At 47.1% G+C, this 27,637-nt stretch overlaps 1 protein-coding gene across 1 annotated transcript; it reads left to right on the top strand.

The window, feature by feature from the left end:
• Positions 1-6,153: 6,153 nt before the first annotated feature.
• LOC130255280 (uncharacterized) lies at positions 6,154-9,345 on the top strand. The gene is made up of 8 exons (XM_056495761.1): positions 6,154-6,501; positions 6,740-6,804; positions 6,919-7,283; positions 7,534-7,681; positions 7,890-8,080; positions 8,163-8,227; positions 8,687-8,743; positions 9,020-9,345. Exons 1-8 carry the CDS (start codon positions 6,384-6,386, stop codon positions 9,058-9,060), a joined length of 1,050 nt encoding a protein of 349 aa, XP_056351736.1. The 5' UTR covers positions 6,154-6,383; the 3' UTR covers positions 9,061-9,345.
• The last annotated feature ends 18,292 nt before the right edge of the window (positions 9,346-27,637 follow it).

The raw sequence follows: 27,637 nt of genomic DNA, 5'->3' as shown, positions 1-27,637 counted from the left end.
AGCAGCAAGAATTTTGATTCCTCTGGCTTCCCTTCCATATTCCCACCCTAACCATTGAATTACAGAAGTTTCAGCATCTGGAATTTGGAATCCTCCCATTCCCCACCGAAATTTCAACTGGAAAAATGGCATTCCAGGTATGGAGAATTTGGAACACTCCAGCTCCACAGTCCAATACCATGGAGTTACAGAATTCCAGGTGTCAGTAATTTCAATGTGCCAGTTCCTCCCCCTCCCCCCAAATTCTTATGGAATAATGGTATTCTGTGTGTGGGAATCTTGAATGCTCCAGTGCCACTTCCAATGCTCCTATAGAATAATGGCATTCCGGGTGTCAGGAGTTTAGAATCCTCTATAACCTGTGCCAAAATCCTACAAAATTCCCAAGGAATAACTGCATGCCAGATGGCAGGAATTGACAGTTCTCCACCTCCCCCACCAAACTCCCACCAGAACCATGAAATTATAGAATTCCAGGAATTGGGAATTTGGAATCTTTCAGTTCCCCTCCCAAATTCCCATGGAAAACAGCGATTCCAGGCGTCAGGAATTTCGAATCGTCCACGTACCCACCCAAATTCCCATGGAATAACTGTAGTCTGGCCATGGGGAATTTGAAATGCTCCAGTTCCCCTCACAAATTCCCATGGAATTGTGACATTCCAAGCAATAGCAATTTAGAATTCTCCAGGTTTACTTCCAAATTCCCAGGGAATAACAGAATTCTGGGCATCGGGAATTTGGAATCCTCCAGTTCCTCTCCCAATATCACATGGAATAATGGCACCCTGGGTGTTGGGAATTTAGAATTCCCCCATAAGGCTTCCCAAACTCCCACAGAATTCCCAAGTAACAGCAATATTCCAGGTGTGAGGAATTGAGAATCCTCCGGCCCCCCTCCCAAATTCCCACCAAAACCACGGAATTACAGCATTCTGAGCATTGCAAATTTGGAATCCTCCATTTCCCCTCCCGAATTGCAATGGAATAACAGCATCCCAGGCACTGGGAATTTAGAACTCTCCAGTTCCCCTCTCAAATTCTTTGGGGATAACAGAATTCTGGCTGTCAGGAATTCTGAATCCTCCACCTCTGCAGCTAAATCCATATGGAATAACAGTATTCCGGGTGCCAGGAATTGAGAATACTTAGTTCCTCTCCCAATTTCCCATGGAATAATGACATTTCAGGTGTGGGGGATTTAGTATCCTTCTGACACCCTTCCTAATTCCCACCATTATCTCAAGTAATAACTACATTACAGGTGTCAGGAATTTAGAATACTCCCATTCCCCACACAAATTCCCGTGGAATTACAGCATTCCCAGTTTTGGGCATTTTGAACCCTCCAGTTCTCCTCAAAACTTCCCCTGGAATAATGGCCTTCCGGGCAGTGAGAATTTAGTATCCTCCTGCTTCCCTCCCAGATTCTCACTGATACTATGAAATTACAGCATTCCTGGTATCAGGAATTTGGAATCCTCCAGGTCTGCACCCAAATTCTTATGGAATAATGGCATTTGGGTATCAGGAATTTAGAATCCTCCAGCTCCTCTCACAATTTCCCATGGAATAATGGGATTCCAGATGTTAGGAATTTCAAACCGTCCATATGCCCTCTGAAACTGCCAGGAAATTACAGCATATAGGGCATTGGGAATTAAATTTCTCCAGTTCCCCTCCCAAATTCCCAGGGAATAACAGAATTCTGGGCATCAGATACTTGGAATCCTTCAGCTCTTCACCCAAATTCTCATGGAGTAAGAGCATTCCAGGTGTCCGGTATTGACAATTCTCCTGTTCCCGTCCTGATTTCCCATGGAATAATGACATTCTGGAATATAGAATCCACCATACACCCTCCCAGATTCCCACCAAATTCCCATGGAATGACAGCATTGCAGTTTTCAGGAATTGAGGATCCACCGGTTCCCCTCCCAAATTCCCACCAAATTTCTGTGGAATAACAGCATTCCAGGGGTTAGAAATTTAGAATCCTGCTGTTCCCCTCCCAAATTTCCATGGAATAATGATATTCTGAGAGTTGGGAATCTTGAATACTCCATTTCAATTCCCACTGAATAATGGCATTCTGGTTGTGGGAATTTTGAATCTCTCATAAGGCTTCCCAAACTTCCATCCAATTCCCAAGGAATGGCAACATTCTAGTTGCCAGAAACTGAGAATCCTCCAGGCCCCTCCTGAATTCCCACCAAGACCATGGAATTACGGCATATTGGGAATTTGGAATCCTCCATTTCCCCTCCCAAATTCCCATATAACAACAGCATTCCAGACGTCCCAAATTTTGTATTGTCTGTATGCCCTCCCTTGGAGTAACAGCCTCCCAGGCATAAGGAATTCATAAATCTCCAGTTCCTTTCCCAAATTCCCAAGGAATAACAGAATTCTGAATCTGTCAGGAATTTGAATCCTCCAGTTGCCTTCCCAGTTTCCCATGGAATAATGTCATTCCAAATGTCCCCCATTCACCCGCCCCAAATTCCTATCATAATTCCATGGAACAACAGCATTCCAGGTGTCAGGAATTTAAAATAATGCAGTTCTCCACTCAAATCCCCATGGAATTATGGCATTCCCAGTTCTAGGAATTTTGAGCCCTCCAGTTCCCCTCAAAAATTCCCATTGAATAATTGCATTCTGGGCATTGTGAATTTAGAATCGTCCTGCGTCCCTCCCAAATTTCCTGCGTTCATCCCGGATTCCCACTAAGTCTATGGAATTACAGCATTCCGAGGGTTGAGAATTTAGAATCCTCCAGGTCTCCTCCCAAATTTCCACTACAGCCATGGAATTAACACATTCTCATCATTGGGAATTTAGAATCCTCCAGTTCCGCTCCCAATTCCCATGGAATAACCACATTTCAACTTTTAGGAATTTCGAATACCCCAGTTCCTCTCCCAAATTCCCACCAAAACCATGGAATAAGGGCATTCCAGGCATTGGGAATTGGAAATCCTCCAGGTCGCCTCCCAAATTCCCATAGAACACCAGCATTCCATGCATTAGGATTTTCAAATCTTCCATATGCCCTCTTAAATTTCTGTCAAAAGTTTGGAATTACAGCAATCAGGGGGTAGGGAATTTTGAATCCTCCAGTTCCCCTCCCACATTCCCATGGAATAATGGCATTCCAAGCTTCAGAAATTTTGTATTGTCCATATGCCCCGCCAAATTCCCATGGAATAACAGCCTCCCAGGCATGGGGAATTTAATAACATCTTGATCCCCTCCATAATTCCAATGCAATCCTCCAGTTCCTATCCCATAATCCCATGGAATAATGGCATTCCCGGTGTCGGGAATTTGGAATCCCCCATATGCCCGCCAAAATTCCCATCAAATTCTCATGGAATAATCGCATTCCAGGTGTCAGGAATTTCTAATCCTCCAGTTCCCATCCGAAAATCCCATGGAATAATGACATTTTGGGTGTTGGGAATCTTGAATCCTCCAGTTCCCGTCATGGAATTATACTCTCATGGAATCAAGGCATTCGAGGTGTAAGGAATTTAGAATACCCCATAAGGTGTCCCAAAACCCTACAAAATTCACATCATTATTCCAGATGTCCAGAATTGAGATTTCTCTAGCTCCACTCCCAGATTCCCAGCAAAACCATGGAATTACAGCATTCTCGGCAATGGGAATTTGGAATCCTCCAGTTCCCCTCCCAATTTTCCATGGCCTTGTGGGAACGGAATAGCAAGAAGACAATTACCAGGTAACTGGACTGGCCAATGTACCATGGGATACCTTCTCCCTCAGTTACAGGTTACAAACCAAACTAATGAGTTGACAGGTAGTCTGTTGCTGTTTAATACGGGTGGCAAATAATAGCAACACACCTTTTGGGGGGAAGGAAAAAAAGCACTTTATTAAAACCTGACCTATAACCTTTGTAAAACCTTACCTGACCTGTCGTGAATCTCAAGCAGGACAGCAGTTCATTGGGCAATAGTCGAAAACATCCCATGTCACTGTCCCACAGTCAACACCAGGTTCTAATCTTATGTTTATTAACTTCTATTTGCAAGAAAGATATCACCCTGGGAAAAATCCTGGCCAGAGCTGAGAAAGTGTCACAGCCTGAGAAAAAGACTCAGAACCTGAGAAAAGGCCTGGCTGAAATTGGCCCAGGCCTTCAGCAGTGTCCACAGGAGACTCCAATGCCTATGGAAAAACAGACTCACTAAGGCAACACCCAATAACCCACCAGTGTGCTACAGCACCAGGCTTCACAGATTGTGAGGCTGTTGCTCCCAAGTGTAGGAATTGCACAAGTGCAACAGGCCACTTCAAGCCTCTCAGCCAAAATAGAATTGATTCTAATTCAACAGCGGATGTTTTAAGAAACTACAAACTGAAATAAACTCAATAAAAGAAGTAGTCTTTCAAAACCACATGGTGTTAGATATGGGAACAGCCAAATGGGAGGAGTTTGTATTCTAATTTATAGCAGTTGTTGCACATATATAGATCAGTCAGGGCAAAAGGTAACCGCTGGCTAGTTGAGCAGACAATCCTATAGAGCACGCCCAGGAAGCAGGGGTGGAAAGTTCAAGCCCGAGGAAGACTTATGAGCCTTCATCCAAAACGAGCAGCAGGAGGCTGACAACCACCTCGTGCAGAAACCATGCATGTGTTACAAGGGCTCACACAGTCATGTCATTAGAAAATATGCTGCAATATGAAAGATAGCAAAAAATAATTTGGACATTAAGTAAAAAAATGATAAAAGCCAGTACTGTGCAAAGAATGGACAAGCGATTGTGTTGTGGAGCAATGCCCCTCACTCCAGCTATCAAATACACAAATACCTGCCCCATAGGCCTTATACTATAGAGTACTACTGGTTTCTTGCCTAGTTTTTGGGCATCAGAATGCAGAGGATTTCAGCATTATCCCACCCAGGAAAGAATTTGGTCCAAGCCTGCATCCCTATTTCAGACTGTACAGGAACACTGTGGACTTCTTCCCACTCTACCTGGAACTGTGCAACAGAGCAGAAGTTCAGCTATTACAGCTCTGCATGGGAGAGACTTTAATACATCTAGGAAGTGTTTCCAAAGGCCTTGTGTGTAATCCTTGCTTGGTATCTTTAGTCATAATTTGTATCCCAGGAACAATGGAATTCATTTGGCTTTTCCAAAATGTGTTTGCAGATGTTTGTCTTTGGAAATGGAGAAGAGATTATTGGAAGCTTTATCTATTGCAGTGCTCGAAGTTCCCTGTTTATGGTTCTCCACTGCTGTGCTCAGCAGGCACCCAGTTCTCTTTGGGCATGAGCTACCAGCACCAGAGACACAGCAACTGCAACACCAGAAATTGGGCTGATGTTTTTATTAGAACACAAGGAAACATGACAGTGCCTCTGTACAATCTAGTTGTACTGGGAAATTCAGCTGCTGATTGTGTTCTAGGTCTCCTGCCAATCCCTCCCATAAAAGAAATTATTTCAGGACTAACAGCTTCTGCCACACCAAGTGTTGCCAGCAGTTGCTCCAGGTGCTCCTGCATCCAGCCCCTGTAGGAAGGAGCACAGCCCCCAGTGCACGTGGCTTTGGCTCCCTCTGGCACAGAAGCCCCCGGGGCACAGGTCTCTGGGGCAGGAGCCGGGCACCAGCGCTGCCAGGGCTCGGGGGGGTGGCAGGTCTGCTTGGGCAGGGACTCTGCCACACCTGCTGATTTCAGTGCTCGCAGGGCCCAGGGGTCAGAGCAGCATTCGTGCCCTGGCCCACACGTTCCTTGTCTGTGTCACAGCCGCGGGTTTAGGACGGCCACCAGCCGGGACGTGTCCCAAGGAGGCCGAGCCAGCTTCTGTGCAAGGCCCCGCGCCCTTCCCGCTGCGGCTGCGTCGGAGCCCTGGGGGCTCCTTCTGCTGCCCTGAGCCCGCAGAGCTGGGCAGCGTTTGCTGATGGTTGGAGCCGTTCCTAAAGATCCTCTCGGGCTGTCTTAGACACTTGGGGTGAGGGATTCCTTCCAGCCTGGGCCACTTTGGGGGGGCTGGGGGCACCCCAGGGCCGGTGGCAGTGTGTGCAAGGGCCGTTAGTGGAACCGTTCAGCATGGTCACCATGGCATGGAACAGGACACGGTGTCCAATGACTGTTGGTGATGTGTGGTGATATAAGAGCCGGCGGTGACACGGCCACGGCACAGTGCTCGGAGCACGCGACGGGACAGGACGGGACAGAGCGGTGCCGTGAGGAGCCCCCGCACAGCGCACTCCTTCCTGTCGGACCCGGAGCTTTTCTGAGTTACTCCTACAGCTGACTTTGCAGCCAGACTGCAGGACTGTTTGCCACACAGCTTTCCCAAGGCATCTCTGTTCAAGGTGCACTCAAGGCCAGACTCTGCCATGGCGGGCAGATGTCTCAACCTCTCTAAAGTGTTCAGCAGAAAAAGAAGGAGAGGATCGAGAGTGGACCCAGCTCAAGAGCCTGAAGAGCCGGAGCAGTTCCAGCCAGTGCAGGATGGTGAGTGGCAGAGCTGGGCCAAAGGGGTGATGGCTGCTGCCAGCTTGGCCCTCTCCCATGCCATCCCGTCCCCTTGGGGACATGCCCAGGCACAGGACAGAAGAGGGGCCAGGCACACCCCGTGCTCCATCCCCTGGGGCATCCCGGGGCTGTCCCTGCCTGGGGAGCGCAGGGCTGGGCTCTGTTCTCCGGCCTCTCCCGCAGCCCCTCAGCCCTGGCTGCGCTCGCTCTTTGCCAGGTGCAGCCATGGACCGCACACAAGAGCAGGACCCCACCCGTGGCCGCTTCCGCAGAACAGCGCAGGTACCTGCAGCCATCCCCACCTGGGCTGGGCCTGCTGTCACTGCTCAGCACAGCACAGTGCTTGGAGCACTCCATGGGACTTCCCTCTCGTCCCTGACCTTTGTTCTCCTGCAGATGTTCGGGAAGTTTGCGCCCCTTCGACGTAGAAAGGCCAGGAGCGGAACAGAGGGCACAGCTGAGCCTGACTCCAGGCTGACCGAGCTCCAGGCAGAGCCTAATGTCAGCCCAGATTTGCCTCAGTCTTTGAGGCCAGCACAGCGCAGCAGGAATGGAAGCAGTTCTCGAGGGAAGCTTGGACAGCCCTCCATGTCTTCGCCATGCCTCCCCCAGGTGCCAGCCATGGTGAAAAGCATTCACCAGAGAGTGACATCCCAGGGCACTTTAGATGCCAGGCTGCGCACTGACATTCTGAGGCTGGCTGGAGAACACCCTGCTGACGTGGTGCTGACCCTCCTGCGCTGTGCCCCAGCGTGTGACAGGTACGGGGCCCACGGGCCTTGAGAGCTCAGGGCTCAGCAGCCTTTAGGGCCCATCGCCCTGTACAGCCTGTCCTGTGGGGTCTGCAGGAAAGGTGGAGAGCTCCAGGACCCTCAGGCCCCTCTGTTTCCTGAGCCTGCTGCCACTGCCAGGCTCCCTCCCTGCCTCTCAGGGCACTGGGGCTCTGTCACAGCTGTACAGGACATGGTACTGTGACTGAGACCCCCCTGACACAGAGCTCTGATCCCACAGAGCTGCTGCAATGATTTGGAGAGCCATAGGCACATCGGGACCAACAGTGGAGAAGGTGCTGCCAACTCTGCTCTGTGTGATGGAGGACTGGCCTCTACACAGCATGTTCACCTCGGATGGGGATGACACCGATGTTTTTGTACTGGCTGTGAGTTTCTGGAACTAGCCCTTGCTCCCCCCCAGGTCACCTCTCCAGCAGCTCTCCATCCTCTCTGTGCCTCGGGCGCTGGGCTGAAACCTGGGCTAGGGACAGGCTCAGGGGGCACCAGGCCCGCTGCTCCCCCTGCCTCTCCCCTCGGGCCCTGCCCCATGGGCACCTTGGCACTGAGCGCTGCCTCGGGCTGCTTCTTTCACAGGCAACTCTGGTGCTCTGGGTGATGGTCCAGCTGCCAAAGGGCCAGAAGGCCATGAGGATGCATGCTTCCGAACCTTTATTTACGGCTCTGCTCATGCAAGATTTCATCACCTCACAGCCGATGCCAAAGGAAGTTGATAAATTCTGGAGAGGGTGCCAGGAGCAACACCGCCTTCCCAGCAAGCCCAACAGGTCCCAGTCCTCCAGTCCTTCCCATGCCCTGGTGGCCTGCACCAGTGCTCCCAGTGTGACCTGGACTTTGCTCTGCACACAGGTTAGCAGTGCAGACCATGAAGGCTCTGCTGACAACCAGCACTAAGCCGTGGGACGGCTGGCCAGGTGAGACCCGCATTTCCCCTCTGTCCCCGACATTTGTGCTCTGTGCCGGCCCCGGCCCTTCCCTCCCGCCGCTCTCTGCAGCTGGCAGAGGACAGGAGCCGAGCGGCCGAGCACCTGCGCCAGGCCCTGCGGTACCTGCGGAGCCCACAGGAGCCCCTGCGAGAGGCGGCCGTCAGGTTCACGGCTGAGCCCGGGCTCCCTCCCCGCCCCGCCGCAGCTCGGCCCCAGCCCCGCCTGCTGCCCCGGCAGCTTCTGCCATCCGGGCCCGGCGCCGTGGAGCCCCGGCTGCCCTCGGCGCTGCTGCCGCCCTCTCGCAGCCGTGCCCTTGGGCGGCAGCGTGCGGCAAGGGCCCGGGCTGAGCCCTGCCGGGCCACGAGGGCCAGTGGCCACAGGGCTGGCAGCGCCGCTGGCAGGGAGCTGTGCCGCTGGGCAGAGCCGTGACAGGGTCTGTGTTCCCAGGGATGGCCGGGCGGAGCTTGAGGGAGGAGAAGGAAGAGCTGCAGGTGCTCAGAGAGGGTGAGTGAGGGCAGCGGGCTGTGAGCGGGGCTGGCAGGAGGAGCTGCAATCCCTGCCGCGGCTGCGGAGGGGTTTTGCTTCTTGAGTGAACGGGGTGCGGCGTGAGAGATTTCCGGGATGCGGGCGGGGGGGATTCGTGGCCAGCAATTGATCCCGTTGGTCCCTTCACTGTCTTGGCCATGGCAATAACTGGGAGAGATGCCCCTGGAATGAAGATCTCCTTGGAGATCCAGGCTCTGACCGTGGCTTTGTTCCTCTCTCTTGCAACCTTTTAAGCCCTGAGGAAGAAAGCAGCCCTTCCCATGCAAGCACAGTAGATCAACTTGTATTCAACCAAAGAGCTGCAGAACTACGTTCAATTGATGGCCCTGACAAAGCTGTGTCCCTTTAAGACCTCCTGGTGCCACGGAAGAGGAAACCACCTGGAGACCAGAGACCAGCTGGAGCTGCAGGCAGAGCTGATGATTGTCACAGCTCTTGTGGCTTCAGCCCCCTCCCTGCCTGCTCTCTCCCTCCAGTATTCAGACCCTGCCCATCCCCTTTTTTCCTCCCCAGCTCATCCCTTTGCTTTGCTTCACATCAATAAACAGTTTGGCTTCTTCACTTTGTCTGCATCTCTGTGGAGCTAAAGCAGCACAAATCCAGAGCCCTGGGACTCACAGGCCCCTCCTGCCGTTCTCTTCTGCGCCGTGTTTTGAGCAGAGACGCAGAGGAACGAGGGCAGATCAGGCTGGAAAGGTCTCTGTGCTGAAGCTCCAGTTCCACAACACTGTGGAGTCCAAGGTCTTGCTGAGCACCCTGAAGCCCCTGGGTTTTAGAAGAGCCAACCTGAGTATGCTCTGAACCCAGCTGGGAGGGATTCCGTGGCAAGCACTCATGGAGGGCAAAGGAGCTTGGAATGCTGGAAGGGTTCAAGAATCGCTTCCTGAAAGCACAGCAATGCTCCATCCCTGCACAGGGTCAGGAAGAGGGCAGAACCAGAGAGCACCAGGGCTTCACAGAGAGCTTTGGGTGTTCCAGAGAGCAAATGAAGCAGCAGCACAGTGCCCGAGACTCGGGCGCGTGACCGTGCCAGTGTCCGGGGCGCTGCCAGGCAGTGCCGGGATCCTGGGTGCGGATCTGGTCCCCACAAGTGAGGAATGGCAGCCCCTGCCTCAGAGCCAGTCAGAAAGCCAAGCAAGTGGATCAGAGGGAGGCACCCTTCCAGTCTCTTGGGCATGGCTGCAAAACAGCCCCTGCTTCTTCTTCTTCTTTCTCCACTTGTGCTGGTGGCAGAGCCAGCCAGGTTGTGCTCTGTGTGCCAAAGCCTGTTCAGAGCGAGCATGAAAAGTGCTGCGTGCCCAGCGCAGAGTCCTGGAAGGTGCTGGCAAGAGCATCCTGTGGGAGCAGGGCCTGGTCTCTGGCTGGGAACAGCCTGGTTTTGCTGCTGTGACCGCAGGCAGGAGTGTAGGCAGGTGAAGAGGCAGCGGGCTGCTTGTGTTTGCAGAGGGCCTGGGGCTGCACATCTGAACCTGCACCTGGAAACACACCTGGGGAAACACAAGCTGGAGCTGGAGTGCCTGTTCTGGAAGCAGTTCGTGCAGGCAGAGCAAGCAGGCAGGGTTGCAGGTTTCCTGCTGCTATTGGGGTTTCTAGTTTGATTGTTGTGTTTCTGTTGGTTGGTGAGTGTGGGCTTTTTTCTCCCACATTATCAGGTTCCACATGGATTCTTTCTTATTCCGAATGAGGCAGATAGATGGGACTTCTAGTTGCTTAGAAAATGCCATTTATTTTTTTATCTTCTACAGAAAACGTGAGTTCTTGTAACAGGTATTGAAAGCGTGAGCAGAAGTCACAAGAGCTATAGCTACAAGATCTTTTAAGGACATATTAACCAATAAAACACTGCCAACAAGGAGATTTATGTTAATATTCCAATACTAAGAAATTTCGTGTCATTCTTATGCAACCCTGTTCTAACAGATTGTGCTGGTTCCATATGGAAGCGAGGACAGGTGGAGCTGCCTGGGGGAACAGGAGGGCTGTCCCGTCTCCGGGGACTTCCCCTGTGAGCTGTGGGGACCAATCAGAGAATTAATTTAGGAGTGGACAGCTCAGGAAACCACTTTAAAAGTTATTTCGCTTTCACAAATCACATTGGATTAAGTTAACTAACTCTCGTATTGCTTCTGGCCTCTGGAGGTGCGGTGGTCTCTGGCCGGGGCCCCGGCCCGGCTCCAGGCTTGGCCTCGGGCCTGGCCCGGCACCCCGGCCCGGCACTGGTTCTGTGGGGGGCCTGGCCCGGCACCCCGGCCCAGCACTGGCTCTGCGGGGAGCCCCTGGCCTGGCCCAGCACTGGCTCTGCGGGGAGCCCCTGGCCCGGCACTGGCTGTGCGGGGAGCCCCTGGCCTGGCCCAGCACTGGCTCTGCGGGGAGCCCCTGGCCTGGCTCAGCACTGGCTCTGCGGGGAGCCCCTGGCCCGGCCCGGCACTGGCTCTGTGGGGGGCCTGGCCCAGCACTGGCTCTGCGGGGAGCCCCTGGCCTGGCCCAGCACTGGCTCTGCGGGGAGCCCCTGGCCCGGCACTGGCTCTGCGGGGAGCCCCTGGCCTGGCACTGGCTCTGTGGGGGGCCTGGCCCAGCACTGGCTCTGCGGGGAGCCCCTGGCCTGGCTCAGCACTGGCTCTGCGGGGAGCCCCTGGCCCGGCACTGGCTCTGCGGGGAGCCCCTGGCCTGGCCCCAGCTTGGCACAGCAGGGCCGTGGCTCAGCCTCAGCCCTGGCCTGGGGGCCCCCGGCTCCGCATGGGCCCTGGCCGCATGGCTCCAGCACAGCCCTGGCACGGCCCCAGCCCCTGCCCTGGCCCTGGTGGCCCCCAGCTCCGCTGGGCTCTTTGCTCGGCTCGGCTCGGCTCCCCTCTCCACATGGCGTTGCCGAGCGGGGGGATGAGGGAGCCACCAAAGGCTTTCCCTTCCCTCCCCTCTCTGTTCTGAGAGAAGAGGCCTCCAGCTGCCCATGTGGCTTCTTCACGATCTGGATGCAATTTTAACTCTTTTTAATGCCTGGATAAGATTCTCCATCTCGTGAGCTCCCCTGAATGAGAAGAAATAAAGCATGGAGTCTACGGAAGTCAGCGGAATGAAGATAAAGTTTCTGCTGGGAAGAGATTGAAAAGATGCAACTGATAAGTAGCTGAAAACCTTTTGTTGTGGGCCTATAAGGGGACTGTGACTACACTAAAATTCCTTTAAACTATGCAATATTCTTGAGGATGTTTTGGTGCTTGAGGAGAAGACTTTTTGCCTCGGGGAAATGGAGCTCTCTGTTTTGGGAGTGGAATATTGACAGAGACATTTGACAGAGAAGGAGATGAACAAAATTTTGTTTTTCAGCAGCCTGCCTTTAAAAGTAGTACCCCATGTGTGCATCATAACCCATAGGACAGCTCTGGAAGGACTGTGTAAATGAGAGGAGAGTCATGATCTGCAGTGTTTTCCCGGGCAGATGTGGATTGTGAAGGTGAAGACACCACCTAAGCCATAACAAAAAAAGGGACTTTTCTCCCTTAAGTAAACTGAAATGATTATTTGGGTGGATAACTGACTGAAGTGTTTTCTGTATGTTGTTGTTAAGAAATGTGGAATGAAGGGAGGGGGAGGAGGAAATAATCTAGAAAACTTATTCTGAATTCTTTTTGTGTTATTAATAAATTTCTTCTTGTACCCTTTTACGTTTTGAGCCTCCTTTCTCTCTACTCCTAAATCCTATCTCTAAAAGAAATTAAATGTATGAAAATTGGCAAACGCAAGTCTACACCGTGACACACATGGATCTATTCTTAAGGCTAGTTTGTCACCTTTATACCTGCTTTATTCTTTCTATTTCTTAAACTTTCTTAACTAAGCATTTTTTCTACTTAACACATCTCTGCTTTAAGCTTTACATCTATATTCTTACTTCTAGCACCTAAGCTTGGAATCTTCTCCCAGGGCCTCTGTTCAAATCCTGTGTTCTTTTCCAGGTTTTGATTCCAGTGTTCTGAGAACTTCTTGCATTCTGAACTCCAACAGGTGGGGTTTGTGTTTTTTGTTAATAATGGTTTCTACATGATGGAAAACTGCAGTTAGTACAAGTGTATGTGACTGAGTAGAACCCTCCAAAAAGGATGCATCCGTCCAGACCCCTTCCTGTGTGGAGTGTTTGAGCTTATCAGCAGTTCCAGGGGATGTTGCAGAAGAAGCCTGCCTGCGGTGTGAGCTGCCTTTTAATGGTGGCCGAGCTTGGGGAGCAAGATGAAAGACTAAGCAGTAATAGGGGAAGTGAAAGGGAAACAGATTGGTGGAGTTCTGCCCTTCCATCCTTGAGGGAGGCCCACCAGGAGTCAGAGGACTCCCGTGCCCCCACTGTCAGGGAACAGGACACCTGGAGGGTGAAGGGGAGTGGAAATGGGTCCCTACTCAGGGAGATCATAATAAAAATTCCTCCTGGCCCCCATCACCTAGCCAGGTGCCACTCCAGAATAGGTATGAAGCCCTGAATTTAGAGAGCCTGCCAGACGGTGTAGAAGAAAATTATCTGCCCAGTGGGCCCAATTACAGTGCACCTGTTAGACAGGTCACCACCTCTGACCCCAAAAAGAAGAGAAGGGTAGTGGTAGAGGGTGACTTCCTTCTGAGGGGAATAGAGGGCCCCATATGTCAACCAGACCCATCCCACAGGGAGCTGTGCTGCCTCCCTGGGGCCCAGGTGTGGGATATCACTGAGAGGCTTCCTGGGCTGATTATTACCTCAGCCCATAAAAGGATGGAGTTGTGCTCTCAGGATTCCATGCATATCTGCATCACCAACACGTGGTCATAGAATTGGGCACAATATACACTCATAGGATGATTATGTTCCAACTTGATCGGTTAATATTTCTGATGGCCTGGAATATCCCAAGAATGAAATTCAATTCTCCAAAGCCCATCCTCCATGGGATCTGTTTCATGTACTAAATGCACGACCAGTACGATTTATTCTTGGAGTTGCACAAGATTTGGCTGTTGGAAACAAGATTTCTTGGGTGGGATTCCTGGTGGGCTCAGTTACTCTATCTCTACATGCTGATGGTCTTCTCACCTATGTGTCACAGAAGAAGGGGACTATCTTGCACTAGGTTATAGTCTCCCATTTTAATTTGCATAGTGCAAAAATCCTGATAGGAATCACACGGAAATGAATACACACACACTGCTTGTTAGAAAGGTCAAAGATGTGCATGGCCACTGTAGTAATCTCTACAAGAGTTCTGTGAGTTTCAAATTTACAAGCCATAGGGATGTAACTCTCAGGTGGGACAACAAAGGCAGGCATGGAGTCAGGTTTTTCTCAATCTTCAACTGCTCGTTATTAATCCTTAAAATGGCATAAAGTGATTTTACCTTTTCAACCCCTTTTAGCCCACTAGTTCCTGAATATTTTTGAGTGTTCCCTCCACCAGGATCTTGCATGCCAAGGAGATCTTGATGGTAGTGACAGTCATCTACTGTGGCTTGCATTCCAATTAGAAGTGTCAGGAAGATGATGACCATGTGAAACACATCTTGGTTTATCCTGCTCTTTCTGAGGTCTTGTTTTGGACTCCACTTGCCTTTTGCAGAAATCTTTTGATTCTGGAATAAGGTATCCAAGAGGTTAAAGCTTTAAGCTTTAAAGGCTGTATAAGTGGTTAAAAGTACTAAATAGAGTTCTTTCCATTTTGGCAAAAGACACTTTCCCTCAGGGATTTTACGTATATCTGGTCTCCAGGCTGGATTTGTGGAGAGGAGCACCCTCTTGCTCACGTGCTGGAAATCTGTTGATTACCTTGCTGCAGCTGTTGTGTTAGTTGGACAACACAGTCCTGGAGATACCCAAACCCAACTTGTACAGTATCTTCCCCTTCATAGTTATGCTTATCTGGTATTCTATGCAGTATTTTAAAGGCATCAAGCTTTTCTTCTGTTCTTGGACATACTCAAATCCGTAATAAAGCCAAAGGTAGGGCCAGGGGCCAAGGTGTGTTGGCCTCTTGTCCAGTTTGGACTGCCTGTTGTTGTATTGGATAAATCATCTTTTCCACCTGGCCGCTGGCCTGGGGTCAATACAGAATTATCAGGGGTGAGGGTGGTCCCCGACAATACTTTTTAGGGTTTGCAGATATCAGGGCAAAAGTGGCAAAAATAAAAGAAGAGCAGTACGACGACCACGACTTAGCAACCTAAAACACTTTAATAATAATGAAAATAAATGTGGGACAAGGCCCAAAAATCTGAATACAGTGACCAAGGGGATAAGGTCTCTTTAGGAGCCAGTGGTCAAAGACAGAGATACAGGGAGGTTCAGAGTATAAATATGGGGCAAGAGAGTCGGTGGAGTTGAGGTTAGGGTCCAATGGGTATAGGGGAAAGTGGTGCAGAGGTGGAGTAAGGGAAGGTAGGGTCCAATGGGGTAGGCTGGGTGGAACACTGCACCAACTGAGGGCCAATGGGGATACAAGAAAGGAGAACATTCTAGGAACTGAGAGTGGTGATAATTAGCTAGGAAATGAGGGTTAGGAATATGCATGAGGCATTTACATAGGCAATCTAATAACTCTTTGGAACCTTTTTTTGGGGATCACCACATCTTAAAAAAATGCCTTCCAAGGTTTAGGGTTGGGGTATAATTCTTCCTTGGTGATGGTTGCTTGACCTGTAATACTGGTCAGGCTTAGTCCCACATCTCCCCCTTTCTGCTTAACTATAAAAATAGAACTCAAGGGTCTTTGTTAAGCTTTTTAAAAACGTCCTAAGAGACAAGGAACAATTAACAGTATAACAGCTACAATTATGAAAATAAGTAACCCAGTTTTGATACCCACCCCTTGATCCCCCAACTTAAAGAGTCCATCAAACCAGTCTTTGTCATCATTAATTTGTAACTCTTTGACTCCGTCTTTGAGGACTAGAATACTTTTGTTTTTAGACTGACTATGGTCTGAAAGGTTTATGCAGCACATGCCTTCAAAGTCTTGGCATCTGTGTCCTTGTGCCTACAGCAAAAAATCTGTGGCAGTTCTATTTTGTAATGTTGTGTGTCTTATGCTGTCAACATCTGTTAGAAGATCACTTAGAGCAATAGGAGTAGCGTTGGTCTGTTTACTTAACCAACATCCCAACCTTCCCAATTGGGTTCCTGCTACCCAAGGTACAAGAGCAGAGGCAACTATCCTTTGTCCTCTGTTCCAAAATTCTAATTTACTATTACAATTGGATTGGACCTGATGTGCAAAACATTTGTTTCCTATTTTTGCCATTGCCAATTAGTGTTGTGACATTGGGAGTTAGTAAAGTAAGCTTACCAAAGCTACATGGTCTGCCTTTAATAGGAAATGGAATGGCAGGCCATGCTCTGTCCCCACAAATAAGAAATGTGCCTGGAGGTAACTGCAGAACAGTGTCACTTGATTTAGATGGATGTCGTGAGGTATAATTGCACCATAGGCTCTCATTGTTATACCCTGGATGGTGGGGGGAAACATCCCACAATGCTGGTTCATCTCTTTTTACAGTTTGGGGATTACCACCATTAGATCTTACCAACTGAACTCTCTATAACAAAAGGCAATGCAGTAATCCATTTTAACTGAACCAAACAGTTCCAATTCTTGAAGCTTTAATGGTGCATGTGGAAGATTGAGAGCCCACAAATCCTAAAAATCTACAGGACTGTACTTCAGCTTACTATTGGGACTGTTACTTTGTATATTACGGATGACCTTTTTATTTACTGGCCGCTCATCTATTGGCAGACCTACCAGGCCTGTTGAAAAGGTGTTATTTGTAGTGGCAACAGATAAACATAAAGTCTCTTGGCGTGTTATGTTAGCTAAAGTAATCCAGATATTTTGTTTTGGCTTGGACAATTTTGCTGCTGGCAAAGGGCAGGACATTAAAGAGGGCAAGTGCAATAATTGAGAGTCTTTTGGGGGTCATGGTTCCAGCGGTGACTTGTGAAGAGGAACTCCAAAATGGTCAATTGCAAGGCGTGGTAGTTGTAGGCTCACTGTTAGGAATTGGAGTACGGGAACTTTCCGGTGGGTCTTCCTTTAATGGCTGTAGGTAAGGCCTGATAGTTTTGGCTGGCATCCACCAAGGTCCTCTATCTGTGGAGACACAACCATATCCCTTCCCCCAAGTTTTTAATTGAAATGGTCCTAAAATTTGATTTGTTTCAGGGTCTTTTACTAACACCGGTGGTCTTTCCTTCAGCTGAGCCTGCGCTGTATTAGAAAACTGACCAATAATTAAAGGCTTTGGTTCCATAAATGAATTATTAAAAAAATTAAAGACATGTAACGCTTTACTTAACCTTCCTGTGTTAGATAGGATCTCTACTCCCCCTTTCTGTTTATCTAAAAGACTTTTAAGGGAACCATGGGCTCTTTCAACTATTGATTGGCCTGTGGGGGAGTGAGAGATGCTGGTGGTGTGGAAGATTCCTCACTGATTGAAAAATTGTTTTATTTTTTGTGAAGTGGAAGCCAGCCCATTATCAGTTTTAATTTCTTGGTGTTTACCTAGGATTGCAAGTGCTTGAAGAAAGTGTTTAATAGAATGTGCAGTTGTTTCTTTGGTGTGAGTGGAGGCAAAGATAGCACCTGAAAAGGTATCTATAGCAAGATGAATATATTTAAAGCGACCAGATGAAGAGTAGTGTGTTATGTCTGTTTGTCATGTCTGTAAACTACGGAGTCCCCTAGGATTGACTCCTGCTCCAATAGCTGGTAAGGAAAGTTTTTGGCAACTAGGGCACATGTTTGCAATTGCTTTGGCTTGGTCCTTGGTAATATCAAACATTCTGTGTGAAGCTGGAGCATTTTGATGAAAAAATGCATGGCTAAGCTTTGTCTGTTCAAATATGGTACGTAATGTTACTTGCATTGTCATGTCAAGTGTGTCAGTGCAATTGTTACCTGTGGACACTGCTGAAGGCTCAGGGGAAATTCCAACTCGGATTTTTCCCAAGCTGGAGGCTTTCTCATCTCCAGCTCGGATCTTTCCCAGGCTGGAGACTTTCTCAGAGATAAACAAAGGAAGGAAGAATGAATAACATAGATTAACACCTGGTGTTGATCACAGAGCAGAGTGTGAGCTAGGTGCTGTTTTGCTGAAAGCATGTTTTCAAGAGGTGTTGCCTTCTTAGACCCCCAATGAGCCTTTTCTATTCTGTATTGCACGAACTATCCTATATAAGTGCAGTGGCCTTTCAATGAACCGCTTTTCTTTCTGCCTCGGAAGAGGTCGTGTGTGTGTGTGTTGCCATATTCGCGGTTCCTAGTCTGATAGCGACAGCCACCTTGTGTCAGTGGTCCAGGAAGGGGAGTGTGGGAACGGATATGCATAATGAAGTAAGAGTGCTGCCTTTGGGAAAGAAGAAAGATAAAATTTTTAAGTAAAGAATACAGTTGTTCACTGGAAATATCTTTCAATAACGAATTTTCAGCTCATCCCACAATTCCTGCAACATGCGCTGAGTCAGTAACAATATTAACGGGGTCTGTAAATTTAGAGAATGCCCTTACTACTGCAGCCAGTTCAACAATCTGTGGTGAGCCTTCAACAATGTCAATATCTGACAGCCTGTCGTAGGGTCTTGCGATGTAATTACAGATTTAGGAGATTTTCCTGACCCATCTGTACATACAGTGTGGCCCTTAAAGGGCTGATCACTCTTTAAGGGTTTAGAAAACAAACTGAAATCAGAGCTTAGAAGTCTCTACTTAGGGCAATGGATAGAAAGTTGTCCAGAGAAGTTTATTATAGCAATTTGGAGGTGTTCAGATTGTTTCAGAAGCCAGTCTAAATAGAAAGAAGTCCAAGGCAGAAATATGATTGAAACATTTTTTCCAGATAAAGATAACAAATGTGTTCTAGCCTTAATAATGAACTGAGCTATTATTTCTGGCTTTGTAATCATGGTCTTTTTGGGTTGATGGGAAAGGAAAATCCATTCCAAAATTAATAAAGGATCAGACAACTTAGGATCCCACAGAAAATTACGGCATGAAGTTGAGGACCCCTCCCCAGAACCACTAACAGGAAAGGTAACACAGGGTCCACCCGGTGCACTTGGGGGGTCTGTATTCCAAGAGACACTTTATCTAAGGCATGCCTTGCTTCCTCTGTCAGGTGTCTCGGGGAGTTCAGGGCAGAGTCTCCTCCCAGGAGATCAAGCAACAGCTGCAAGTCTTGGTTTGTAATCCCCAACAAGGGTCTCACCCCAGTGATAGCACCAAGTAACCTTTGCATGTCATGTAGAGTTTGTGGGTTCTCCTCCAGTTGGAGCAGTTGTGGCTTTCTGCTTCGTGATGAGATTTTATAACCCAAATGCCTCCAGGGCTGCATTCTCTGCACCTTTTCTTCTGAAACTGTCAATCCAGCCTTTTGGACTGCTGTGATGGTATCCTTCACTTCGGTGTCCAGTGTGGTAGGATGTTTGGCAGCTAACAGGATGCCATCCATATAATGAAGTATCAGCATCTGTGAATAAAGCTTACAAACAGGAGTCAGTATTTTGGCCACAAACCATTGACATTTTGTGGGACTGTTCTTCATTCCCTGAGGTAAGATTACCCAATGGAATTGTTGAAGGGATGCTCCTCTCTTGATTGATGGAACTAAAAACGCAAAATGCGGAGCATCATCAGAGTGTCAAAGAAACAGACTTTAAGGTCAATGACTGTTAGGTACCAGTCTTTAGGGATCATAGCTGGAGAGGGAAGACCTGGTTGAAGTGCACCCATGTCCTCTATGACCTCATTTATTTTCCAGAGATCATGGAGGAGTCGCCATTTGTCGCTGTGTGGTTTTTGGATTACAAAAATGGGAGTGTTCCAGGGGCTGGTAGTGAATGTTATGTGTCCTTTTTTAAGCTGTTCTGATACCAGGGATTGCAGCGTGGCAAATTTTTCCTCATTTAGGGGCCACTGATCTACCCAAATAGATCTATTATCTTTCCAAGTTAATTTTAAGGTGCCACGCTATTCAATGACCCCAATCAAAAATCCATTTCCGAACGAATGCCCCATTGTGTTGAAATGTTCCACCACCACAGGACGACAGGCGTTCGTGTTTTCACTATAAAGGGTCTGGTGGTGGCAATATGACCTTTAGGTCCCTCTATCCTGACCAGATGCTTGCTATTCAAACTAGTGCTTTCCCCTCCAATCCCCATAAGGATTCTGGAATCGGGTATGAGTGGCCATCCTGAGGGCCATTTGGACGTAGAAATTACAGTAACATCTGATCTGGTGTCAATAGTTCCCCTGAGAGTTACCTTTTGTCCATCAGCCTCTAGGATGCAGGTTATCTTAGATCTATTCTTACTTATAATTTGAGTCCACATGACAAAGGATTCTGAGTCCTCTTCCTCTGTTTCATCTGGAAGCATAATCTTTTGGGCTATAGGCAATCCTTTGGGAGTAAAGCAAGGAGGGTCAGGGCTTATGGCTAAAACAGTTATTTCCTGGAAAGATGTAACAGACTATAACAGTAGGGAGAACAAAAAATCCTTCAGTCTTCGATCTGCAGTTGCCTAAGATTAGCACTTGACGGGGCTGATCTTTGAGCCCAGGTTATCCTGTCGAAATTGAATGTGTGAAACAGTCAAGTCAGCACTACAGGTTTAGCACTTACCAGCTCCAGATGGGCACCTGGTGGAACTGTTGCAGGTAGTCCTGAGATAAGCTGCTGGATTTCGAGGCCTCAGGGTCTGTAGTGCTGGTTGAGACTCGGTGGTTCTCTGCAATCATCAGCATCGGCTTGTGGATTTCTGTCATAGTGCGAGGCTGACTCACTGTGGTGGAAGCTTTTTGACGGCTGCCTGGGGAAATTACTTTTTACTGACCACATCGAAAGCATGTGGGTTGGTACTGCGACTGTGGTGTTTTAAAAGGAAACTGCACAGCCACTAGGGCTTTTGCAGCTCCCTGCCCGATTGCCTGGGCTTGTTCTGCTGCTCTATGCTCCATGGTCCCGAGAGGATTACACGCCTTGATCATCTGGAGGAGCATCGCTGGTGGTTCTTGTGGCAGGGCATGCAATACCTTTCGGCATTCAGAGTTAGCATTAGCTACTGCCCATGTCTCTAACAACTTGTTCCTGGTTCTGTCATCAGGGATTTGTTTTTCCAATCCTTGTTTTAACCAGTCTGTATATTTAGTGTGTTTCTCTCCTGGCTCTTACCGAATATTAGTATATTCCAAGTTAGGAATGCTGCCATCCAGAGCATGGACTAGTGCTTTTCTAGCAAAATTTTTATTTCATCAAGTACTTGCCTGGGGACTGCTGCTGCTTGCTCCTCAGGTTGGCTAAATTCTCCTTCCCCAGCTAGGTGGTCCATTGTTAATGCTGCTCTTCAATTACCAAAAGATGAGTATTGGTCTAATACCGATACTCAACTGTGACGGACAAAAGACTCTCTAACAATTTAAAGTTAGAAAGTGTATGTTTATTCAGCACTGGGCAGCAGCGTGAGGTAATCCTCTGATATGCACTGCAAAATCACAGGTGATCACAAAGTCTATTTATGAGCAAAGGATTCAAACAAATACATATTCTTAATAGGTAATTAATAAATTCCCCCGCTTCCTATGATAATTAGCTTGAATAGCTATTAAGCATGCATGATTAACTTCTTAAATTAAGTCTGGGGTCGTTTTTGTGGGGAGGGGTCTTAAAAGGAGGAAGTAAGGCGAGTCTTCCTCACCCTAAACTCTTGACCTTTTCTATCACTGACAATACAAATGATTTCTGGGAACAGTCCAATGTTCCAAAGAATGGGTTTCTGGTTGCATTGTCTATGTTCTTTTGGATGTGCTCATTAGTTTCGTCTTTTCCCATTGTAAGCGCAGCTAAGCAAACATGAAATGACAGACAGTCAATTATTTAAGTTTCAGATAACTACTCCCTTCTAACTTTTAATTGTTTTCAGCAAGGTAGCTAAAATTCTATTTTTCTAAGATTAGTGTTCCATTCCCCACTTCTCCTTTGAAATGAGTAAATTCTTTTACTCAATATGGGGATTTGTCTTCATCTATCCAAGATGCATGGCGGCGATCTCTTAAGACCAAGCCATACGCCTTTGATAGTGATGCTAAGTCTCCTACTTGTCGTAATATTCTCCAATTCCAAAGAGGTACAATAGACAAAATCAAACTTATACTGACTAAAATAAGCAGCACAGTGATTGGGTGAATTAAGGCATTAAGCAAACTGGTTGCTCTTGGTGACCATCCAAATAGCACATCCCACCAATGATGAGATAAATGTTCTTCAAATCTTTTAAAAACCCTTTTTATGGTCTCCGCAACATGGTGTGTTGTAATCAAAGTCTTTTTCCCTGCATCTTGAATCTCTTTTAAAATTTTTTTTAATTCCTGACATTTCAGTAGCTGAGCGACTAGGGTTAAATTCATTCCTATAGGCACAGGCAGTATTTCTTGCACAGTAACCAGGTTTGCCTTTACGTACTGATGTGATATTACAGATGCTTGATAGGAAAAGTCGCACCCTTTGATTTTAGCAAAATTGCAAACACATAAATTGAACTGAGTCTCATCCACGATTTGATTGTCTATTATTATGGTGGGACATGCTGTTCGGAGACAGACACAACCTTGACCTATATACACAGGTGAAGTTGTTTGGTTGACTAGATGCATTTCAAAGTGGCAAAGGCTTTGGCCCATGTCCAGGCAAGTATCTTTGTCATCTTCTAAAGTTCCCTCACATATATATCCCAATTGTTTTCTCATAGAAGAGGGCTCTAGGTTAATGGTCTGCCATTTTCCTTCAACTTCTGCTGCCCACATTCTATGTTCAGAAGGATACAGTACAGTCCCTTCATGATTTAGTCCTAGAGAAACTATTGGTTGTATTAAGCTCATGGATGCACTATGTATAGTTAAAACAAAAGCTGTCACTGTGTTTGTCTCAGGGTCATAGGTAAAATTAACCAAAACCCACCAAGATTGAAGCTATCTTTCCATTTCAGAGGCATTATCCCAAACAATTTTGTGAATTTCAGCAGGGAATATCCCTTCCTCACCTTCTCTGATAACTGTGGCAGCCACTAACTGCATCCACATTTGTGCTTGAGTACATCCAAGAGCCAGAAAATGTTTGCACTAGCTGTGCCTAGGGCTTTAATTCTCACCTCATGGTCTTGCTCTTCTATGTTTTCCCATTTTGGTGATATTTTGGTTCGTTTCCAATGATTGTTACCTAGTGCTAATAAAGAAGATTGCAAAGGCCGCTGTAACTAAATCACTTCCCATCACAGTCAATTTGTTCATTAACACCTCCGAATCCATTGTGTTTAAAACTCCCAGTCCTGTTCCTAATATCCCAGTGAGGTCTCTCTTTTTCTTAAAACTAGAGGGCATACGGTTTTGAAGCTAAGTAGTCCATTCCACAAAAGGAGTTTTGAGAAATGGGGCACATTCTGGCCGAATGGTAGAAGCATTTACCTGCATTCCCATTTCTACTCGCTTCAGAGACTATTTTGGGTTATTTAGCAGTCTCTGAATTTCTGTTTTCTTGAGTCCAATTTTAGTAATTGTGGGAATTATAGGTTGTTCCTTTTTCTCTGAAATGACTGGAGTCTGGATCGTTACAGCCCTCTCTGACACTGGTGAGGTTGATTTGGCTTTGATTTTGTGAAACTCGATGCAATATTGAGTAACGTTAAGATCAAGATCAAACCTTTTGCTGCGCATCCTTCAGTTTTAAGTCTAAATTCAGGACACGTGGTCAAACATTTGTCACAGCATCCAGGACCAACTTGGGCAAGTTCCATGGGTGGATGGTAAGCCTCATGGAACCCATCTTGTACGAATGCATATTCACATCCCCAAACATTCCTCCCTTCCCACATACTTGCATTCGTGACACTTAACATTTTGCTTAAAGCCCTACGAGAGTAGGGATCCTAAGCTTTCCCTTGGCATTGAAAAATCCCGGTTACATTGTACTGATGTGGTGTTGCTTTGACTCTTATTGTAGTCGTGGCAAAGACCACAAGGGTCACAACTATTTGCATTATGTCCATGATAGCTGTAAGTCCATTACTCGCTCTTCTTGGTGAATTTCTGCTTCAGGTCTCCGTCGCCTGGTGCGATTTTCCAAATTTCTTCAGGAGCCTTCTTCACTCGGGAGTGATGGATCCACGCCTTCTGTTCTTTGATCTTGACTGCCATGAAGGTGGTGAGGAGTACCTGGAATGGTCCCTCCCACTGTGGCTCCAAAGTCTTCTCTGCAAAAGACTTAACATATACATAATCCCCAGGTTGTACATCATGTACTGGCCCATCTAATTCTCTGCTTTGGGCCCCAGCCACATATTTTCCAATTTCTCCAAGTTGTTTATTCAGGGCCACCATGTATTTGTGTAGAGTTTCTTTCTCTGCTTGAATGGGTGTTATTTTTTTTGGACTGCATATGGTCTCCCATACAATATTTCAAAAGGGCTTAATTTCCCTTTTGTTCTTGGTATTGTTCTAATCCCTACTAATGCCAGTGGAAGAGCCTGGGGCCAAGGCAAATTTGCCTCTTGCCCCAGCCTAACAGTTCATTTTCTTTACCAGGCCACTGGATTGAGGGTGATATGGAGTATGCAATTCCCAATTATCCCCAGGTGATGACTAATTTGCTGTACAATTTTCGAGATAAAATGTGGCCCTCTATCAAAAGATATAGAGGCTGGGACTCCAAAATGTGGCATTATTTCTTGTAACAATGCCAGAAAAGGTATCTGTTAACACTAATAGGTAACGATACCCCCCTTTCCTGGGCAATTTCATAAAATCAATTTGCCATTGCTGCCCAGGTCCACAGCCCTTTCCAATTTGTCCAACTTTAGGCTTTGGAAAATTTTTAGGATTAGTTTGGAGGCAAAGACCACTGACGAGTTACTTGTGTAACTGTGCCTTGTAATTTTTTAGCCAGAATTCTATCTTTTCAATAATTGTACAGGGCATCCATTTCCCAATATGTTTTCTCATGTTTTTTTTAGCACTACTGACCACAAGAAGTAAGAAGGTACTACAACTTTTCCTTCTTTGATTACAGTCCACCCTTCCTGGTTATAAGTTGCTTCTTCTCCCTTAATAAGTTTTTTATCCTTTTTGTTATATACTGGCTTACCTTCAATAGAGATCTTTCCATCTGGAATTAATGCTGCCTCGACTATTTCATTGGGTACCTCACTTTTGGCTGCATCTTTTGCCTCTCTGTCCGCCAGCATATTTCCTTCTTCCAATTCTGAGCTCACTTTTTGGTGTTCCCTGATGTGCATAATAGCTACCTTTTCAGGTAACTGAACTGCATCTAGTAGTCTTGTGCGCGTTTAATATTTTTTCCTTGTGAGTTCAGCAGTTCTCTTTTTTTCCAAATAGCTCCGTGTGCATGAACCACTCCAAATGCGTACCTTGAGTCTGTGTAAATGTTGATTTTTTTTTTTCTTTTGCCAGCTCTAAGGCCCGGGCTAAGGCAATTATTTCAGCTTTTTGTGCAGAGGTATTTGTTGGCAATGGTCCAGACTCTATTACCTCTCTGCTTGTGGTAACTGCATACCCAGCATGTCTTTTTCCACTGATGCTCCCATCAGTGAACCAGCTCTCAGTGCCCTTGAGAGGGGTGCCCTTCAGATCCGGGTGACTGGAGTAGATGGCTTCAATGGTCTCCAGGCAGTCGTGGATCACTGGTTCTCCCATGGTCCCGCTGAGCAAAGGAGCTGGGTTCACAATGTTAGTTACCACAATTTCAACATCATCTTGTTCTACCAGTATGGCCTGGTACTTTAGGAATCTTTGTGGAGAAAGCCAATGTCCGCCTTTCTCCTCCAGGACTGCAGACACTGTGTGGGATACTGACACAGTCATCTTCTGGCCTAGGGTGAATTTGGATGCCTCATGGATGTTCACTGCTACTGCTGCAACAGCTCTGAGGCACCCTGGCCACCCCTTGGCTGCCGTGTCCAGCTGTTTGGAGAGGGAGGAAACTGCCCTCCGGTACGGCCCCAGGTGCAGTGCTAGTACTCCCAGAACAATCCCTTGTTTTTCGTGAGAAAACAGAAAGAATGGTTTACTCACATTTGGAAGTCCCAGGGCTGGAGCTGACATAAGAGCTTTCTTTAGTTGGTTGAAGGCTCGTGTACTTCTGTTGTCCACTGAAGATCCCTGCTCCCTTCCGTGTTTAAGGCATACAGGGTTTAACGAACAATCCATAGTTATAAATCCACAGTCTGCACCACCCTGTCATGCCTAGAAAAGTTCTCAGTTCTTTTACTGTCTGGGGTTTTGGAGTTTGGCATATTGCTTCTTCGTGGTCTTGCCCCAAGGTTCTTTGTCCAGCACTCACTTCATAGCCCAGGTAAATCACTGTTTGTTTCGCCATCCGGGCTTTATTTTGGGACACCCGGTACCTCTGCAGGCCCAAAAAGTTTAGGAGGCTTACTGTTCAATCCACACATGCCTCCTGGGTCCGGGGTGCTGTTAAGAGGTCATCCATGTACTGAAGCAGCTGTCCTTCTCCTGGTGGGGGTTCCCAAGACTCCAAATCCTTTGCCAGCTGTTCTCCAAATATAGTAGGGGAATTCTTGAACCCCTGGGGCAGTACACACCATGTGAGCTGAGTTTTACGTCCAGTTTTGGGATTTTCCCATTCAAATGCAAAAATTTTCTGGCTGGCTTCATGGAGAGGGAGGCAAAAGAAAGAATCCTTCAAATCTAAAACGGTAAACCAGGTTAGTTCAGGTGTTAAAAGAGTTAACGAGGTGTAGGGGTTAGCAACCACTGGTTATAAATCTTCAGTTATCTTATTAACAGCTCTTAAATCTTGTACTAACCTGTATGATCCATCAGGCTTTTTCAGGGGAAAAATAGGAGTATTAAAATCAGATTGACACTCTGTCAATAATCCTATTTGCAAAAAGTTTTCTATGATTGGGCTAATTCCTTCTCTGTCTTCCCTTTTCAAGGGATATTGTTTGACCCTTACTTATTGTTCTCCTTCCTTAAGCCGGATTTGTACTGGTAGAGCATTCTTTGCTCTCCCTGGTATATTAGAGGCCCACATTCCAAGGAATACCTGATCTTTTATTTTCTTAATAATTTCTTCTTCATTTTTAACTTCATTTTTTTTTATTATTAGCATTAAGCTTAACAATTTCACATATTGTTGGTCTTTTACCTCCAAACAAATCTCCCCATTTTTAAATATTATTTTTGCTTCCAGCTGCTCTAGCAGATCCCTGCCCAAAAGTGCAGATGGAGCTTTAGGCATATACAAAAATTGATGAATCCCCCACTGTTTTCACAATTTATACTTTAATGGTTTGCAAAAAAAAAGCTTTTTCAGATTGGCCAGTTGCTCCCTTTACTACAACATAATCATTTGTTATGGGTATCAGGGCTTTGTTTAACACCGAATATGTTGCCCCTGTGTCTACTAAAAATTTCACCTCTTTTTCATTGTTCCCTAGTTTGATTATAACCAGAGGGTCCTCTAGGGTAGGGCCCTCCGGTCCCCTTCAGTCTTTCTTTATGTGAGCCACCACCCCCTCCCCTTTTTGGTCACCTTTTCTCTGTTTGTCATCCCTTAATTCTGGACTTTTTGCAAAATGCACATTGGTTTTTTTCCAGTCGAGGTGGTCCTAGTTTTGGGGGACCATGCTCATGTTTCCCTTTTACATTTTCCTGTATTATTGCTAGTTTCTTTGTCCCTGGTTTACACCCCTCTTCCTGATTGCTGAAAACTCTCAATGCCTCATCTAGCAAAGTCTCCAAATTCCGACTTGCTGTGCCCCACATCTTCTGGAGCTTTCTCCTGATGTCACCTGTAGATTGCCCTAAAAAC

Source organism: Oenanthe melanoleuca, chromosome 7, assembly GCF_029582105.1.
Source record: "Oenanthe melanoleuca isolate GR-GAL-2019-014 chromosome 7, OMel1.0, whole genome shotgun sequence".
In the NCBI taxonomy this organism is placed as follows: Eukaryota; Metazoa; Chordata; class Aves; order Passeriformes; family Muscicapidae; genus Oenanthe; species Oenanthe melanoleuca.
Note: the sequence above shows the minus strand (reverse complement) of the source record. Positions and strands in the feature narration are given on the sequence as shown.

Excerpts from the sequence above, each read along its gene's own strand:
- LOC130255280 (XM_056495761.1), top strand. The coding sequence starts at position 6,384 with ATGGCGGGCAGATGTCTCAACCTCTCTAAAGTGTTCAGCAGAAAAAGA. Across the intron at positions 6,502-6,739 it reads GTTCCAGCCAGTGCAGGATG|GTGCAGCCATGGACCGCACA; the intron begins GTGAGTGGCAGA and ends GCTCTTTGCCAG. Across the intron at positions 6,805-6,918 it reads GCTTCCGCAGAACAGCGCAG|ATGTTCGGGAAGTTTGCGCC; the intron begins GTACCTGCAGCC and ends GTTCTCCTGCAG.